Consider the following 19,818-nt stretch of genomic DNA (forward strand, 5'->3'; position numbering starts at 1 on the left):
CCAGGCACGGCCCGGTCTAGCGTAAATAGGTTCGTATTTCAGCGCTTCGTTTTCTATGGAAAACACCACGTGATCACCGATCATCCGTCATAGAAAATGACATGTCGGACGCCTCGGCCCGGGCCCGGCCCGGTCTAGCGTGAGTCATAATTTACCTAGTAGGGTAGGGTAAGGTAAGTACGGTAGATTAAGTGCGTCACTCGAATCCAAACAACCTAAAACTTTAAGGGGCCCACTGATTAACAGTCCGCCGGATGGTATCTGCCTGTCAGTTGTTCGGAACTGTCAATTTTTTCTAACTCACAGGCCGATTCCGTCCGGCGGACTGTTAAACAGTGGGCCCCTTTATTTATACGTAACACATTGTAGCCGCAAACAAACATAATAATAATATTTCATATTGGAATCGTAACAAAATCAAAGCAATTGCGGACGATAGCAATGCGGGAAAATTGAATCGGGTCATTGCAACTCGAAAACTTCGCTGTCCGACCTCGAAATGTAGTTATCGACTTATCGATGTCTCTTGTGGGACATGTTTAATGTCAGTTTCAATTTCCAATCAAGTTTTAATAATATTGAGTGACGGCGCGATTCGGGAAATGACTTAGAGATTAACTAGATACGATATACGCTGTTGGCGCTTACGCTGTTATTAACGCCGCTTATTGCGGCGCTATGCGACGTAAGTGCCAGCCACCATAAGGTACCTTTTGCCGCGAAACGTCACATATCTTTACTATTTGATATCTAGTGAATCTCTAATTCATTTCTCGAATCGCGGCGCCAGCCGCCATAAGGTACCTTTTGCCGTGGAACGTCACATTTCTTTACTATATCGTATCTAGTTAATCACTAATTCATTTCCCGAATAGAGTCGTTAGTGTGTGAGTACCTGGTCTGCACTAAGGTCTATATTCCTGTGAACATTTATATTACGTATATACGTTAGAATGCAGTGTTATTCCCCAAGGAACTGAATAAAATAAACGTCTAGACGGTTTATGAAGCATATGAAACGCTGCAAGACTGCTAAACTGAAGGTTTTTCAAATTTCATCGCTGGCGTTTTCTTTCAGGACTTTCAGGAGTGTAATGTGTGGAATTTGTCAGTTCCGATCCGATATCGGGAAATGCGCTTAGGTACGTTATGCTCGCTTATACTACTATGGTTTTTATTATACTTCAGTTCAGTATTATGACTAAGGAAAGAAAATATGTCCTAAATTTGTCTGTTTAAATTAGAGATGCCACGAATATTCGGCAACTATTCGGTATTCGGCCTATTCGGCCACTTTGCCGAATATTCGGTATTCGGCCGAATGTTGCCTACTATTTTGCCGAATACCGAATATCTGTTGCACGTACCTACCTAAAAAGAAAAAATTACACAAAAAATAACCACCAAAAACTATTAAGTATATTTCATATTTATAAAATGTATTCTTGGGAAGTAGTTAAACACGAAGGCTCGTTTTTGAGCATTTGTTGATTCCAAAATATTTTATTTTTATCATGGGTCTGATTTGATTGACTCTAACAACATTCATTAATTCTGTTCATCATAATAATATATCTTAGCAAACGTTGTGCTTTGTTGGTGAACAGTTGTCATAATAATTGTGACTCAAAATGTTCGCACGTCATGCCGAATATTCGGTCGCCGAATATTCGGTATTCGGCCTAGAGTGGGGCCGAATATTCGGCCAAATTCACTATTCGGGGCATCTCTAGTTTAAATCGTCGATTCATACACTCTCTTTGCTCTTTTATATACAGTATTATTTGATACTAGCGACCCGCCCCGGCTTCGCACGGGTTACACGAAACCTTAACAAATTATACACCTAAACCTTCTTTAAGAATCACTCTGTTGATAGGTGAAAACCGCATGAAAATCCGTTCAGTAGTTTTAGAGTTTATCGCGAACATACATACACACAGAAAGGCGCGTCGGGGGACTTCGTTTTATAAGGTGTAGTGATTTATTACGGGACCTTGTATCCTATATAAAGTTTGTAATAAGCATGAATCACGCTAGACCTGACCGGGGCCGGGCCGGAGCTTCCGGCGCTTCGTTTACTACGGAAAGCACCACGTGATCACCGATCAGCCGTCATAGAAAATTACATTTCGGACGCCTCGGCCCGGGCCCGAGCCGGTCTAGCGTGAGTGAGTAAATTTCACAATAAGGCTAATCTTTTATTTTTCAAACAGCCGGTACACTTCACCGCAATTTTCAAAACTGCTTCCCAACGCGATCACACAATAAACAATAAACAATACCGCCAGTTCGTTTACGACTGTACATATTTACGAGCGCGACTGTACCCGTAAAGCCGTCACGTGCTCGTAAATGTTTCACACATTGTATTCGTCATAAATAATAGTTAATAAAATCTGATCCGACATATTGTTCTTTCTGTTTCTGCAAAGAATAGTTCACAACGCAGAGATTCTCCAAACTTTATATTTTCTATAAACCTCACCCAACTACAGTTCAAAATCTTCCAACCAAGTATGGTCCAAAATTAGCAATGTACATATGTGCCAAAGACAATTTTCTAGTCCGGTTTCCTCGCGAAAAGCGACAAGTAATATCGAATGATACGAGTATTTCGTACATAAATTCCGAAAAAACTCATTGGTACGAGCCGGGATTTGAACCCGCGATCTCCGGACTGAAAGGCGTACGCTCTTACCGCTAGGCCACCAGCGCTCAGGTATTGACTAATACCAGAGATATTATGTAACTCCGTGTAAGATAAATAAAGTTTAAGAAAAAAACGTGCCTCGGAAATCAAGAAAAAGTCATTGTCGAATAGATGGCGCCATTATCTTTGGCCGATTCTCGGCTAGATGGCGTTGACAACACCGTTTGATATTTAATAATTTGAACACATATCAGTAAAAGAACATGGGTCAGTATGGAACAATAAAAATTTAAAATCATTTATCCGTAAACATATTTTGGTTAATTTATACATTTTCAATTTTATTTTAAGTTTTAATCGTGTGTCGATAGATGGCAGTAAATGTACCGTGGCTACAAAATTTACTATGGCAATAGCCCTCTAGACTATCTATTCTCTTTGCTAATATCAAAGAGAATTTATGTAGTCAGTACCTACATTTACTGCCATCTTTCGACACAAATGATTAAAACGTTTAGAAAGCCATTTGACTTTGATCATTATTTTTTCCTTGAAATTTGTTAAATTTAAAAAATATCGCCATCTACTCGAGAGTACTACTGACTACATACTTAATTTACTTTCACAATATTCCTCTATTTCAAATTCTCTTTGCCAATACAAACAAAGTACACTTCAGGTAGGTACAGACATATCCAGGGTGTGCGTTATCTCGCCAAAGCACACAACCCTGTAGGCGTGACAAATGGTGCGATTTGCATCCTGATTGGACAATTAATAGCGTCAAACTTAAGGGAAAATCTGTGATGACATTTTAAGGACATACTTGCGTGGGTTTATTGAGTATTCCTGAGACATTTGGGACTATATAGGTATTAACTTACAAGGGTTTTATACAGTAGCACGGATATTGGAACATTCCTATGATGGTAACCCTAATCACAGAAACGATTATTAACCAAACACAAATATACATATATACAGGAAAAATTTACAATAATAATTGGCTTTGGAAGCAGGCGGATCGTAAAAATAAAATAGGTATAGTCTATGTGGAAAGAGAAGAGTCGTAGTATGTATTGGGTCAAATATATTCTAACGACTCTACCTTTTCCGCACAGACTTTATGTCCTGTTCATTCTGTTGATTAGTGTGACTGCGGTGGAACTGCCCTCACATTGGGATCTGGACCCCTATTCGACAAGCGACGTTTGACGTATCGTGTTGATCTCCCGTTGATGTGGGAAAAATCATAAGTTCTCGAATACGTACAATGTCAAAATTTGACATTAACAATCCACAGTTAGGGTGACAAGCAAACCAAACCGAACCACCCTTAATTTAGAGTTGAGTTTTGGTTGTACCAAATGATAATATCCACCGTTGATGGAATCAACACTCAGTATGCAATAAAATCAACTGTTGATTTGACGTGGATGCGAAATCTGACAGTTGTACATGTCGAATTTGGCCCCTGTTTACAGATTTATTAGTATTTATTGGGAGTTCATATATTTGCCACTAAACGCAAGTAGTAAACGTATGAACTCGTAATAAATACTAATAATTAATAAGAAAACAGGGCCCGTTATGAAGGCTAGTTACACTTATCCCGCAGCCATGTACCTATTAACATTAGGTACTTGTATTTACTGCCCTACCATTGTCAGTTAACTGATCATTACCCTCATAAACCTAAAATATCGGACGTGCTTCAAAACCGGCACTAAGACCCTGTAAAGTCTGGACCCTACTCATCAATTATTACAAGTAAACAGCAGAAGGGATCTCATTTGAAGTTTACGGCCTCGGTAACGGCTAAGAATTTAATTCCGTCGTTGGATGTAGGTTCGATTGTGTCCAGGCTATTTACAAATACTTTGATTTTAATCCGGATGCGATGTGACCAGATAAGTTTGAACTCTTCTCGGCACATTCGTGTCTACTGCTGGACTGCAACAAACTAGAATACTGTTTCCAATTAACGACACCATGGGTGACGTTCAGATGGTAATGTACAGGCAATAAAGTACTGTATACATATTTTTGACACTTTGCCTGTATTCATAGCTCTGTTGTTGACTTTGACGCTATATCTGTCAATTTGCTTGATAAAATGAGTGACGTTCGCCGCCGCATTTCCCGCGATTATGATATTAAATCCGTCACACATTTTATCGAGGAAATTGCTATAGATCAAAAAGAATTTAGACTAGATGAATATTGTCAAAGTAAATTATGTAGTCAGTACATTTTACTGCCATCTTTCGACATAAATGATTAACACTTTTAGAACGCCATTTGACTTTGATCCCTACATTACTGTTGCGAAATGTCGCAATGTATGTGCAACTGTAGTTGACATCCGTATGTCAAAATTGCCTAAATCCGATGATTTAAGGTGACAGTCCATTTCCAACGACAGCTGCAATACTGTTCATTTTACTATGGAAATTGACAATAACAGCGACGCGTTCAGTACCAGTCGTGCAGCTGCGGTCAGAAATGGAATGTTACCATTACTCTATAGGGAACTTCGAAATTTTTACCGCTAATATACATAATTGCAGCTATAAAAGTACCATTACCATGAGTTTAACGCGACCTTATTCACTAGCAACTAAGTAAACATACTTAAAAATCTCGCTCGAACTGATATATTCTGTAAGGGAGCACAAAACACAAAGGTAACGATCAGAAGCTCCTCAGAGATGATGTGCTGAACAAAATTGTGTTATAACATCTTTACTAATGTACCACATTCAAAGAAATAAATAAATGATTGATTGATCGGTCACTCACCCGACGTGTCCCAAACGGAGAAGTTGACTCTGAAATCGGCGACTGTACACGTGTAGCCGTATTTCTCGAAGCCCGTCGGACTGTACGCCTGAAACAAACAGAATGTGTGATTAGGTTACGAGACAGGAGATACAACAGACATTAAGCCGTATTCGAACTTCAAGATATTCACAAGAGATGACACGTACTAGATCCATTCTAGATACGTTATAGTTTAGATATCATATCAACTAGTTCTCTTTTGCAGTGCAATTCGGGCAACCGATGTCACTTTTACGTTAGAAAGAGTAAGATATCTATTAGATGTGAATTAGATCTCTAAGTCATATCCTGTGGAAATCGTTCAAGAGTATCTCCAGAATCGCGCAAATGTCAAACTTGACAGGTTAGATCTTAAAAATATCGTTATCGTATCTTGGTGATGTCTAAAAGATGTCTAATATATGTCTATTTCATAATCCGAATCGGGCCCATTGTGATTCAATTACGTAGTAATAATGGTGTGGGAGTAATGAAATAAACTTTTTAGGGTTCCGTACCCAAAGGGTAAAAACGGGACCCTATTACTAAGACTCCACTGTTCGTTTGTCCGTCCGTCTGCCTGTCACCAGGCTGTATCCCATGAACCGTGATAGCTACTGAAATTTTCACAGATGATATATTTCTGTTGCCCCTATAACAACAAATACTTCAAACAGAATATAATTTATAAATAGTTAAGTGTGGCTCCCATAGAGCAAACGTGATTTTTTTGCCGTTTTTAGGGTTCCGTACCCAAAGGGTAAAACGGGACCCTATTACTAAGACTTCGCTGTCCGTCCGTCCGTCCGTCCGTCCGTCTGTCCGTCCGTCCGTCTGTCACCAGGCTGTATCTCACGAACCGTGATAGCTAGACAGTTGAAATTTTCACAGATGATGTATTTCTGTTGCCGCTATAACAACAAAAAATACTAAAAACAATAAAATAAAGATTTAAATGGGGCTCCCATACAACAAACGTGATTTTTGACCAAAGTTAAGCAATGTCGGGAGTGGTCAGTACTTGGATGGGTGACCGTTTTTTTTTTGCTTTTTTTTTTTGCATTATGGTACGGAACCCTTCGTGCGCGAGTCTGACTCGCACTTGCCCGGTTTTTGGTGTAATATTACGGAACCCTTCGTGCGCCAGTCCAGGTTTTTTTTTCATTACTCTCAAGGAAATTGACAGTGACAATTCCCATTTCCCGCTGCCGCAATGTTGCTGCTTATAGTTTGCCACACTATTATCTATGTCAGCACAAACCGCACTGCTTGCCCGAATTAAGGCCCGCTGGGGATGGAGGCCAAGTTAATTGTTATACATCACGTCAATGAAAAACAAGCGTACAGTCTTGATGCTAAGCGGTTATTGAAACCTATACATATACCAAGATTCTTTAAAACGTTACATGTAATGTATAGGGCTACAGTTTGCCACACTATTATCTATGTCAGCACAAACCGCACTGCTTGCCGGGACCGCTAATTGTCACACAACGTTTAAATTATCCACGAACACCTCATTATGGCGCCGAATGAAGGCCCGCTGGGAATGGAGGCCAAGTTAATTGTTATACACCACGTTAATGAAAAACAAGCGTACAGTCTTGATGCTAAGCGGTTATTGAAACCAACCTATACATATACCAAGATTCTTTAAAACGTTACATGTAATGTATAGGGCTACAGTTTGCCACACTATTACCTATGTCAGCACAAACCGCACTGCTTGCTGGGACCGCTAATTGTTGTGCATAAGGTTTAAATTATCCGCTAACACCACATTATGGCGCCGAATTAAGGCCCGCTGGGGGTGGAGGCCAACTTAATATATATTTATACAGCACGTCAGTTAAAAACAAGCGTACAGTCTTGATGTTAAAATGTTATTGAAACCTATACATATACCCAGATTCTTTAAAACGTTACATGTAATGTATAGGGCTACAGTTTGCCACATCATCTATGCCAGCACAAACCACACTGCTTGCCGGGACCGCTAATTGTCACATAAGGTTTTAATTATCCGCTAACACCTCATTATGGCGCCGAATTAAGGCCCGCTGGGGGTGGATATATAAACTTTTCACCTATGTTGTTATATGTATAGCGTCGGTGGCAAACAAGCATACAGTTGCTCGATGTTAAGCAGTTATAGAAGCTTATGTAAGCGGATCCTTTAAAAATCCTAAAGTAATGCAGCAATTTGATTTCACCTATTCTCAGTGTGATCAAATTCTGTAATGGCGGTTGTTTCATAAACACTTGAGAACTTACAATATGTGTGAAGATAAAAGCAGTGTATGTCATGGGCAGTGTACTGTATATACAATAATTAGGCATCAAAATTATCAGTGGCGGCGCGTCAAACATATTCATAGGCAAGCCGGGGCTAATTTGACTTACATATTTCATTTATAACTTTGCTCAAACATCCAAAAACAGGCAAGCCGGTGGGAATCGGCTTTTATGGACGCGCCGCCACTGAAAATTATATTTCTCATTATGTAGCAGTTACATAAACGAGGTACTAGGTATTAAAATATCTCCTCTACGACTAATACAATGATACGAATATTCCGGTACCTTCCCTATTATAACTCCCGCTAAATCTAGATTCAGGTAATGCTGAGAGAGCTAAGGCGATTATACCTAGAATGAAGTAGCTCCACCACAAATTATCACACCGGGTGTAAATTCACCGCGAGTATCATCTCATTAGTGTAGGAACTAGATTCAGATATTACAATTCGTTACGGTTTTGAACTGGTTTATTACGGTTTTGACGGTCTTGGTGATTGGCGTGCATCTAACTTTCACTTCGCTGACCTGTCTGGCCGCTGTTTCTGGGTTCACATCCTGGTAAGGGCATTTATTCATGTAGGTATATTAACTCACATTTTGTAGACGGGTCTGTCGCGAATTTATTTTATTACCTTTAATCAAAACCAAAATATTACTTTGCTAATCCGCGAAAAGATAACGTGCTACCCTGTTAACCCGTGCTAACCCGTTATACTTACTTACCTTACCTAACTTACCTTATTACCTTTATTTACCGACGTTTCACCGAAAGGCAACTAGTAAATATCAAATTATATATATATATATATATATATATATATATATCTATATATGTATATAAATGCAAGTGTCCTGACTGACTGATTCATCAACGCAGAGCCGAAACTACAAAAGCCAGAAAGTTGAAATTTGCACACCAGATTGCATTTATTAAGTGTACGAGAGATAAAAAGCGATTTTGAGAAATTCAACCCCTAAAGGGGTTAAAAAGGGGATGAAAGTTAGTATGGGGTTAAAGTTTTCTTTTAAGCTAGGAATTTGAAACTTCGTAAAAATATATATTATTAAATTACAAGAAAACTAATTTCAGCGTTTTTGAAAATTCATCCCCTAAGGTGGTGAAAAAGGGGTTGAAATTTTGTATGGATATCAAAAAATTATCCGAGTGGTGGATTTAAATCTTTGTATTTAGGGATATTATTAGAAGACAGGAAAAGTAATTTCAGCGTTTTGTAAAATTCATCCCCTAACAGGGTTAAAAAGGGGTTGAAAATTTTAATCCATTACAAATGCTTTGAAACTTCTTAGAAAGGCATAATAGCCGATAAGAAAAAAAAGTGATTGCAACGTTTTTGGAGATTCAACCCCTAAGGGGGTTAAAAAGGGGATGAAAGTTCGTCTTCGGGTGCAAATTTTATTTAAAGTTAGGAACTTGAAACTTTGTAAAAACGTATCGAATTCAAAAACAAGAAAACTAATTTTAGCGTTTTAGAAAATTCATCCCCCAAAGTGGTGAAAAAGGGGTTGAAAGTTTGTATGGACATCAAAAAATTTTTCGAGCGCGGGACTTGAATCTTTGTATTTGGGGATATTATTAGAAGACAATAAAAGTAATTTCAGCGTTTTGTAAAATTCATCCCCTAACAGGGTTAAAAAGGGGATGAAAGTTTGTATGGGGTTAAAGTTTTCTTTTGAGCTAGGAATTTGAAACTTCGTTAAAAGATATATTATTAAAATACAAGAAAATTAATTTCAGCGTTTTTGAAAATTCATCCCCTAAAGTGGTGAAAAAGGGGTTGAAAGTTTGTATGGATATCAAACATTTTTTCGAGTGTGGGACTTGAATCTTTGTATTTAGGGATATTATTAGAAGACACGAAAAGTAATTTCAGCGTTTTGTAAATTTCATCCCCTAACATGGTTAAAAAGGGGTTGAAAGTTTGAATCCATTACAACTGGTTTTGAAACTTCTTAGAAAGGCATAATAGCCGATTACAAAAAAAAGTAATTGCAACGTTTTTGGAATTTCAACTCCTAAGGGCGCTAAAAAGGGGATGAAAGTTCGTCTGCGGGTGCAAATTTTATTTTAAGCAAGGAACTTGAAACTTTGTAAAAACGTTTTAAATTAAAATGCAAGAAAACTAATATCAGCGTTTTTGAAAATTCATCGCCTATGGTGGTGAAAATGGGGTTGAATGTTTGTATGGACATCATACATTTTTTCGAGCGCGGGATTTGAATCTTTGTATTTGGGGATATTATTAGATGACAATAAAAGTGACTTCAGCGATTTGTAAAATTCATCCCCTAGCAGGGTTAAAATGGGGTTCAAAGTTTGAATCCATTACAAATGCTTTGAAACTTCTTAGAAAGACATATTAGCCGATTACAAAAAAAGTAATTGCAACGTTTTATGAAATTCAAGCCCTAAGGGGGTTAAAAAAGGGATGAAAGTTCGTCTTGGGGTGTAAATTTAATTTTAAGCTAGGAACTTGAACTTTTTGCAAAAAAAAGGTATTAAGTAAATTAAAAAACATGAAAACTAATTCTAGCATTTTTGAAAATCATCCCCCAAGGTGGTGAGAAAGGGGTTGAAAGTTTGTATGGAGATAAGATATTTTGTGAGTGCCGAACTTGAATCTTTGTATTAGGGCATAGGTACCTTTTATAAGGTTACAAAAAAAGTAATTTCAGCAACCAACATCAAAATCCACTTGACTTAAAACTTCATACAACTTGCTAAAAAAGAAAAGTACTTAATTTCAACATTGCTTGGATATGAAAATTATAGTACTAAAGATGTAAAATGTTGAGGATAAGATTCCACGCGGACGAAGTCGCGGGCAACAGCTAGTATATATATATATTGTATATTACTTAGACTAAAGGATTTGAGTCAATCGGTCCTCGCTAGAAATACGGCTGGCCGTTTGCTCTTTGTTTCAGTAAAGAGCCCACTGATTAACAGTCCGCCGGACAGAATCGGCCTGTCAGTTGGAACAAAAAGTTGACAGTTCCGAACAACTGACAGGCAGATACCATCCGGCGGACTGTTAATCAGTGGGCCCCTTAAGAGCTGTGTTGGTAGTGGATTACGGTGTCTGTTTAGTGTTTTTGGACAGGTTCCCACTATGGTACGGGCGAACCTGCCCCATATCAAATGATATTTGATATACACAAGCTATTTAAATTATTACCCGCTTACATGGCTCTTCACAGTATTTTATATTATACAGGACAATGGGACAAGATAACCATCCACGTTTAACTCACTATTAAACGAGGTGTATAATTTACCAGTCAACTCATTACATTACCAGTCGCGCTGAATTTCAGCCCGCTGGGACACTGAAATTCAGACGGGTTTGCACGATGACAGGTCGCTGAAATTATAGTGATTTTTATTCAAGCGCAGTTTACTTTTATTATCAAAATGAATAGTGTAGGTAGGTACGTATTTTATTTCAAAGTAAAGGAACTTGGAGACAGCTTAGTGATGCCATGCCATATAAAAATAAATAGGTACTCCCTTAACTTTGTTGTCACGGCTATTTCTTGACTGTGAAATAAGACCCGTAAAACAAGCTAGTTAAAACTCTTTTTGCTTATTTATAACTTGTATTATTCCTTCCTTCCTTCTTCCTCGCGTGATCCCGGCATTTCGTCACGGCTCATGAGAGCCTGGGGTCCGCTTGACAACTAATCCCATGATTTGACGTAGGCACTAGTTTTTACGAAAGCGACTGCCATCTGACCTTCCAATCCAGAGGGTAAACTAACTTAACTAACTATAACTTGTTGTTATTATTCATTTATCTAAAAATATGTAAGATAGTATTTATAGTTTTCACCGAGGCAGTTTGAGAAACTAAAGTTTGTACAAACGTATTTGAACTAATTTCACTAGGGAACCAGTTTCAATAAACTGGTGTTTGTGTTAAGATGATTAGGTAGGTTTAACGATACACATATTTAGTACTGAAAGTCCCCTCTATTCAAAGACATTATTTTAGTTGTATCAAGTTATAATTACCTTACCGCTACGTGCCGCAATGTCTCATGTAACTTAGGTATTGTATCCATTATTTAGACTAAACTAATGATAATAATGCTCTAATGAACCATCCAAATAGTTAGTAATGCGATACATAAATTCCTAGATAATTCTATAAAGTTCTGGCTTGTTATAATTCCTTTCTAAAGTTAGACCACCGATATAATTAGACCTCTAGGTCTATAATAATTATGAGAAAGTAGAGACCCTGATTAAATTGGATGGGTTGAAATAAGGAGTAGATAACGTATATGAAACTTCTGTATGGAATTCGTTTAACTTTACTACATATATATAATGTTATGTTAAAACTTGTTTAATTTTGGTTAGTTTTGGGTTGTTTGCCACTTCTTAGTAGTCGTGTTGTGAATTCAATGCTTCCAATGACATTTGACATTATTCCAATTTTGGTCGTACTTTTGATATTTGACAGGCAATTTTTAATTACATTGTAGATCTGTGGGGTGTTACAATTCGCCATCGTATTTTCACGGAAACGCACGAACGTGTTCCTATTTCAGTCAGTCTCAGTACAATGGGTAAGTACTGAAGTTGACTGAAGTAGCATGACAAATACGAATCTACAAAATACGATGGCAAACAATTATAGTGCACATTTGTATGGGCTGTGTGTACATTCGACGTCAAAGATATGCTTACACTTTTGCACCTTACTTGAGGTCGACTGTATGTTACGTGTTTACCTCACAGTGACGTCACACATTAGCAAACAGAGCTAAATCATAGGAGCAAGTTACAGAGCAAGTGTACTTAAGATACATCACATACGAGCGAATGCAAGTACCTATAGTAGTGTACCCTATAATGGGCGTGGAACCAGTAATGGGACAAAAAACCACAAATCCTCTAAAATAAGTGTCTAAAAGTAGTTTATAAACACTGCCTGTATATTATCATAAATAAGAGTCCTAGTGCTGTTTCAGTTTGAATTTTTATTAAATTTGGTTGTTTTTTAAGAAATTGGCGTCAACCCAACAACTTCGCTAAGAGAGGTGAGTTAATTTATTTTGTTTTGTTTGTTTGTTTTATTTGTTTTTGTTTTGTTTGTTTTGTTTTATTTTTAAATTTTAATGTATTCTTTAGTTTTATATGATGTTAACCCTAATTTTAAGTTTAGTAATAATGATACTAACCCCAATGGACCTAAAGTCTGAAATAAATTATTTTTATTTTTTTTTATTATATTTTTTTATTAAATCTTAATTAATTAATACTTGATGAAAACTAGAATGTGTTTTGTTAATTGCATTTACCATGAGATAAGGTATACAACATACTATGTTGTGACTCCACAGATGTAAAAAAATAGTGGTATTTGGCCCAATCCCATTATAGGAGCTGTAAAACTGCATACCTCCTATAATGGGACAATTTACATAATGATGCTTGCCATGCCATCATTTCATGTTTAAACAATACAGAAGTAAAATGTAGTTACGAAATATGTCAACCAGGACGTATGCTCGGACTTCGGATGAATTAATATCGTTTTTCCAAACTTTCATTTAACTTGCCCTATTAGTTAGTGTGGGTCAAATCTTGGTAGCCGAGTTTGAGCCACTTTCTGATTGAGTTCAAATTTTGTATTCGTAATTAAATATGCAAATGATAATGCAATATTATGATAACATGGACCAGATCTGATGACCTATTTCAATATTTTATACTGATAGAGCAGTGTCCATTACTGGGGGCCCATTACTGGAGCTTTGGTGTCCATGACTGGAGAAAAAAAGCATAGTTTTAATTTGTTAAGTATGTGGAAACTCATCGCAGTATCTTTGATACAACACGCCTGAAACACGAAAGACGGATAGGACTTTCATCTTTTAATACGCTAAGCGGTAGACCATTTACATGTATTAGGGAAATATCATAAATACTCCAAATTCCCTCTAAAATGTCCCATGACTGGTGCTGTTACTATCGAGATGCGTTGCTGTTATTCAGGAATTTTTATTTGGTCGGTTCTTGTGTGTTTATTTATTAATGTTTAATTATCAATTTGTCCTTAAATTGTAAGAAATATTACCTTCCGTTTGCAACTAGCTTAAACATATGCAAACCTAGCGCAAATTACCTTCTTCCCAATCCAGATTGCAAAAATCCTATCAGTATTCATACCACGCAAAAACCTTAATAGCCACTTTACTGAGATTCTCCGATCGTTTGCCTTAAGGGTTCTAGCTAGCTACTAGTAGCTACATATTGCTGGTGCAATGCACTGGGACAAGTAGGTAAAAGTGGGGGTAAATGCACTGAGGTTGCTGAACTGATTACTTGTACGTAAGTGGGTCATAGACAGATTTTAAAACAACAATCATTCTTGTATACTCCGTTAACTTCAGGAAGAATTTATAGCGTTCGTAGTGAATGGGAGACTACGGAAATATATTTATATTCTTCTAAGTCGGTCGCTCACTGCTGAGGATTGTGACTCCGCTTGCAAATTTTTCCTATGGCAGCTCTCCACTTCTCCATGTCGGTTGCTTTGTGGAAAGCGTTGCTTAGTGAGATGTCCATCTGGGCGGATATTTGGTCACACCATCTCGTTGGACTTGGTCCTCTGGGCCGTCTGCCGTCCATATTTCCCATCACCACAAGTATCTCCAAGTTGTCAGGGTCACTGCGAGCTATGTGACCGAAGTATCTCAGTACCCGTTGAAGACAGATCGTGGATGGTGGATAGTCAAGTTCCATTTTCCAATACTTATATTATTAATTATAGTTATACATGTTTTAATGATATTGTAAAGTATTAGTTTTTAATCGGAAATAAAGATATTTACTTCCAGTTATACATTACAACTATTCTATCGGTACTAAACGGTGTAAAGGGTTGTATTTTAAATTCATTCTACGCGATGTAATCCGTTCACATGGTTTCATTTCATGAAAGACTATCGCGGTAACAGAACACAATAATATAGAAGAAACCAAGTTGGGCGACATGCGATGAATCGTTGTGGAAATCCTTGAAGAAGAAGAATATTTTCATTTAGAATTGGAAAAAGTAAAGTAGCACCTTCATCAGTGGCTGGCCGAAGAAGGCACTACAGCGGGAGTTGTGGAAATCAGGGGGGGAGGCCTTTGCCCAGCAGTGGGACACTACAATAGGCTAAAAAAAAGTAGCACCAGCAAGACGGGTGCAACGAGTTCAATGTACTGCAAGCTTTTATGGGAAGCATATGCAAAGCAAGTTTTAATACGTAATGCCTGTTTTCCTGTTTAGCAAGTTTTCTGAACATGTTGTCCATTGGTCCTGTCTCTGAGACGACCAATTAATATCTAAACGGACTGACTGCATTGCATTACTAAAGTATGGACGCAACGCACGATGATTTTAGTTCATTGACCCGCCATTTCTTATCTCTATCGCACGCGCATAATTATACTGGTTTCCCGCTCGCACAGTGGCATTGACCGCCGGTACATGAGCGGGACAGTAATATAATTACGCGCGTGTGATAGAGATAGGAAAGGAACAGGCGGGTCTATGTAAGAAATTCTGAGTGCTTAGCGTCCCTACTTTCACATGATCATCATGCTGAAGCCTTTGTTCCGAACCCAACGACAGATTAGGCTAGTACCTATTCAATAAATTGTGTTGATTTATTAAACCATTTTATGTACATATTATATTTAATTATTCGAACTAAACAATTACGACTAATAATGAATTCTCATTCGCCATGAATACAAATTTATTCAAAACGGTAATTACCAATTGAAATGTTGTTTGTGCAAACTCTGGAAATCAAAGCCAGCAGCCGCGTAACAGCTAGACTCTGCTGGGAGAATATTTACTATGAATAACTAGCATGAAATAAATGGTAAATATAATTTGAATTCATTTAAAACTGTACTCTATATCTTTAGGTATTTAAATAAAGGTAAACAAAATCTACCCTCAAATGGTTCCTTAAGCCAGTTTAGTGTAGATGAAAATATTACACGATCAAATAATGTAGGTTAAAGTCAGGTCGTTCAGTGACTGATCCAGGTGGTTTTGTAATTGGTCGGTTAACCAATAAATGTTATAACTACCCGAAAATTTACCAATTGTTTGTTTACTTTTATTTAAATACCTATAGATACTGACTATAGTGATGGACCGAATATGGACTTTGAGGAATAGGAATATTCGGCTGAATATTCGGTTCAGATCAGGCCCCTATTTCACCAACGTGACAGGTCCGACAATTGTCGACATCACTGTTACTGACGTCACAGGCCTCCGTAGGCTACGGTAACCGCTTACCATCAGATGGGCGGTGTGGTTGTTTGCCACCAACATGTTAATTAAAAAAAACTCCACTTATATCGCCAGTTAATAAGTACTTATTTTGCGAAGCTAATGACAATTGACTCAAGAAATACGACAATTGTCACGAAATTCCGACACAGAACTCATTTGCTGTCAAGAATTACCGAAAGTTCTTTGAAATCTTGTGACAATTGTCATCATTATCATCATAAACATCGCAAGAGAAATACCTGTTTTTTGCCGATATAATAAAGGTTTTTTAAATAATACAATATGGTGACAAACAGGAATACGGCCCGCCCGATGGTAAGCGATAACCGTAGCCCACGGATGCCTGTGACGTCAGCAACAATGAGACTTGTCGAATTGTCGCACCTGTCACGTTGGTGAAATAGAGGCCAGGCCGTCGGTAGATATCCCTTTGCATATGATACAGCCATTTGTTATGTAAGTAACGATATCCGTTTATGCGGGCGGGTCAACAACTCCCGTGGACATGCACTTATCCGTATAATCTGGTTTGGCGACTCCGCCGTATTATCTGCAGTCTGCCTACGCTTGTTACCTAGATGTCGTAGACTAGACTATACCTACAGAATGAGGAGACATTTTAAACATATAGGTAGTCAATTCTCACACAGATTTTAAACAAAAGTTGTCCTTCTCACTTCCAAATCCTTAAATTCTTACTTTTCGCCACGGCTCATGGGAGCCTGGGGAACTTGAATTGGCGTAGGCACTAGTTTTTATTGTCATCTGACCTTCCAACTCAAGAGGGAAAACTATGCCTTATTGAGGTTCGGTTTCCTTATTCGGCCGAATATTCGGTTCAGATCATACCGAACCGAATAGTTTTTACAGTGAACGTTATTCTGAATAACTCGTTAAATATGACTAGCCACTGGAAAGTACTAGTACTTATATGAAAGTACGCCATGGGTAAGCTTTAATAACCGACAAGAAATCCCCATTAAGAATCCACCCACCGATTAAACTGGAAAGTGGATCAACTCTTGAGCAGTATTTTTCAACGGACCGCCATTCCAGCTGCGTTTCTTTTAGTATAATATAAAAGGAGTAAAAAGACGAAACAGAGTGACAACTTATCATTAAGTTGGGCTGTATACCTACATTAAGAGTAATAGCGTTCTTCATTATTTCAATGTGGCATGCGCAAGCATAGGATGCAATTAATTATTTGGCATTTCGATGTGATTTCACAATATCAAAATGTAGGTACAAATATTGTAAAGACGTGTACAACAAAATCTTGGAAATACTGTAATTTGGCATGTGCCAATTCAGGTTGCCAATAATAATTGGTATTGGACTAGCGTGGGGTTGTTGAAAATGACGTGCAAAGCTGGATATAAAATCTGATATGGGTCCGATGTTTCCAATCAACATTTCTTGGGGTATATTTATTCCAATTCTCTCTTGCAATGACGACTTGACGAGAGGTCTGAGCCCTGGCGACTCGGGGTAGCCCAAAAATACTCTGAAAAATATTCCTTTATTTCTTTTCTTACTTATACCTCTTTTTTACGACTGTTGTTTTAAATCGACGTATCTTTGGGCACCTATTTACCTACTTGTTTTGCCACTCTGGTTTGTTTCTTTACTCGTGCGATATAAAAGCATATATAAGCCACCGACCGGCTAAGAGTAGCTCATTTAATGCTGTGGGGAAATATACTAGCATTGTATTCCCGTTGCTAGGCGAATACAGGCGTCGTGTGATGTAGTGTTGGCAGGAACTTGAGTCTTTTGTATACAGGATGGCTGAAAAATAACTGCATTCCCGTTGCCAGGGCGGTGTTGAGATTATACTGTGCAACTTTTACTACGGGACCAACACCGAAATCGCGAAAAACAAATTTACGCACCCGAGCTGCATACATCGCCTTGTAAGTAGCTCGGTACTACTTACGCCCCTAGCGTGTCTTATTTGAAATGTTTGTAATTTTTGGGCAGTTGAGTAAAAGTCTATGACCACTCTACTGTGTTCTTGTGCGGTATCGGCATTTACACAAACTTCAAAGGCGTCGGTCCACTGTTACTTTTTACACTGTGCCCATATTAAATAATAGTTCAGCCCCTTTCCTAAAAAGCACAAAAGTCGAATAGCCAAGCGACCACAACCCCAAACACGATTCTGAATAAGACAAGGAATTCCCAGTAACAAAAAAAAGTTCTAACATAACCAAAAGCGCCACTAGAACGCCACAAAAAATGGCGCTAAGGGATAAATTTCTACTAAACTATCCGCAAACGAAACTTCATATCTCATTCACACTTGCATGGCCGCACTAAGAGTAAAAGAGAGAGTATTACAATTATAAATAGCGTGAAATAGACAAAAACTGTCAGGAGTCAAGTTCTCACGGATGTAGCAGGTAGATCTTTTGTCAAATATTTTAATTTAGTTTTTAAACGTTGGAGAAAGTGGCGTTTTATAATTTGTTAATGAATTCGCTGGTAATATATATATATGTAGAGTATTACTATTCGCTAACAGATGGCGCTGAAACCGCAAATTAAAACAACGTGACTTTTACAAACTTTTAATACTTTGAATAAATTATTTCTATACGAGTATATGTTTAATTTAAGATCCTAGAGATAGTTCGAAAAGTGTATGCATGTTTATGATACTGTGTATTAGCAGTATTTAAGTGTCTTGGCATAGGTACCTCGCTGTAAACAGTGTAAAGTTATACTTGTTTGAATAAATAATAGGTACAGGTTGCCACAAAAACACGTTGACAATTTATAGGGTTCCGTACCCAAAGGGTAAAACGGGACCCTATTACTAAGACTCTGCTGTCCGTCCGTCCGTCTGTCCGTCTGTCACCAGGCTGTATCTCACGAAGCGTGATAGCTAGACAGTTGAAATTTGTATTTCTGTTTGATTGATGTTTTGTATGTTGATACTAAAAACAGAATAAAATTAAGATTTAAGTGGGGTTCCCATACAACGAACGTGATTTTTGACCGAAGTTAAGCAACGTCGGACGGGGTCAGTACTTGGATGGGTGATCGTTTTTATTTTTGCCTTTTTTTGCATTATGGTACGGAACCCTTCGTGCGCGAGTCCGACTCGCACTTGCCCGGTTTTTACTGTGGTATATTGTTGATAATATATTAGCGTTGCGTTTGCATATCAAACTAAAATTCCAATCAAAAATCTGTCGAACTAACGTTATCTAGATGATAAAAAGTTGCTTTTAGCTCGTGTCACAAAGCATTTAGCAATTTCAAAATATTATTTTAAGAGTATATACATAACAGGTAATAATAATATTCTATTGTTGCGCCTGTGAACGGGTTCCAGCAGGCGTTCTACATGACATCAAAGCTCTCCAAAGGGCCTCTACGTATTGGATCTGTATCCCCACGCAAGCCTATCAAAAGACCGGGATTCATAGGCCCGTGAAATCCAGAACGGAGAAACAAAATATTCTATATCACATTTGTGTAAATAATAAAATAAAAAAAAATAAAAAAAATTATAACTATAAGATTCATTATCTGTATGTAATGTACCTATATGAGTATCGTTTAAAGCAAAATACTTATAACGTTATAAAAATGTCTGACCTGACAATTATAATTAGGTACTTATAAAAAACTGTTCATTTGTTTGTTTAGTTTTAGGAACAAGCAAGGGAGTTTTTAAATTAATTACACCTAATACGT

General features: G+C 37.7%; 1 protein-coding gene and 2 long non-coding RNA genes across 4 annotated transcripts in view; 1 reads left to right on the forward strand and 2 right to left on the reverse strand.

Annotated features, from left to right (window-relative positions):
• The window catches only part of LOC134673004 (uncharacterized), a 503,466-nt gene that overhangs the window by 148,329 nt on the left and 335,319 nt on the right, over positions 1-19,818 (forward strand). The gene's annotated exons all lie outside the window — the stretch shown is intronic.
• The window catches only part of LOC134672975 (uncharacterized), a 234,413-nt gene that overhangs the window by 26,175 nt on the left and 188,420 nt on the right, over positions 1-19,818 (reverse strand). For both annotated transcript variants that reach the window (XM_063530934.1, XM_063530933.1), the window contains exon 3: positions 5,456-5,543. In XM_063530934.1, the coding sequence (XP_063387004.1) occupies positions 5,456-5,543 (88 nt within the window). The remainder of the gene's footprint in view (positions 1-5,455; positions 5,544-19,818) is intronic.
• Positions 1-19,818, reverse strand: part of LOC134673006 (uncharacterized) — a 92,728-nt gene that overhangs the window by 26,175 nt on the left and 46,735 nt on the right. The gene's annotated exons all lie outside the window — the stretch shown is intronic.

Source organism: Cydia fagiglandana, chromosome 17 (assembly GCF_963556715.1).
Source record: "Cydia fagiglandana chromosome 17, ilCydFagi1.1, whole genome shotgun sequence".
NCBI lineage: Eukaryota > Metazoa > Arthropoda > Insecta > Lepidoptera > Tortricidae > Cydia > Cydia fagiglandana.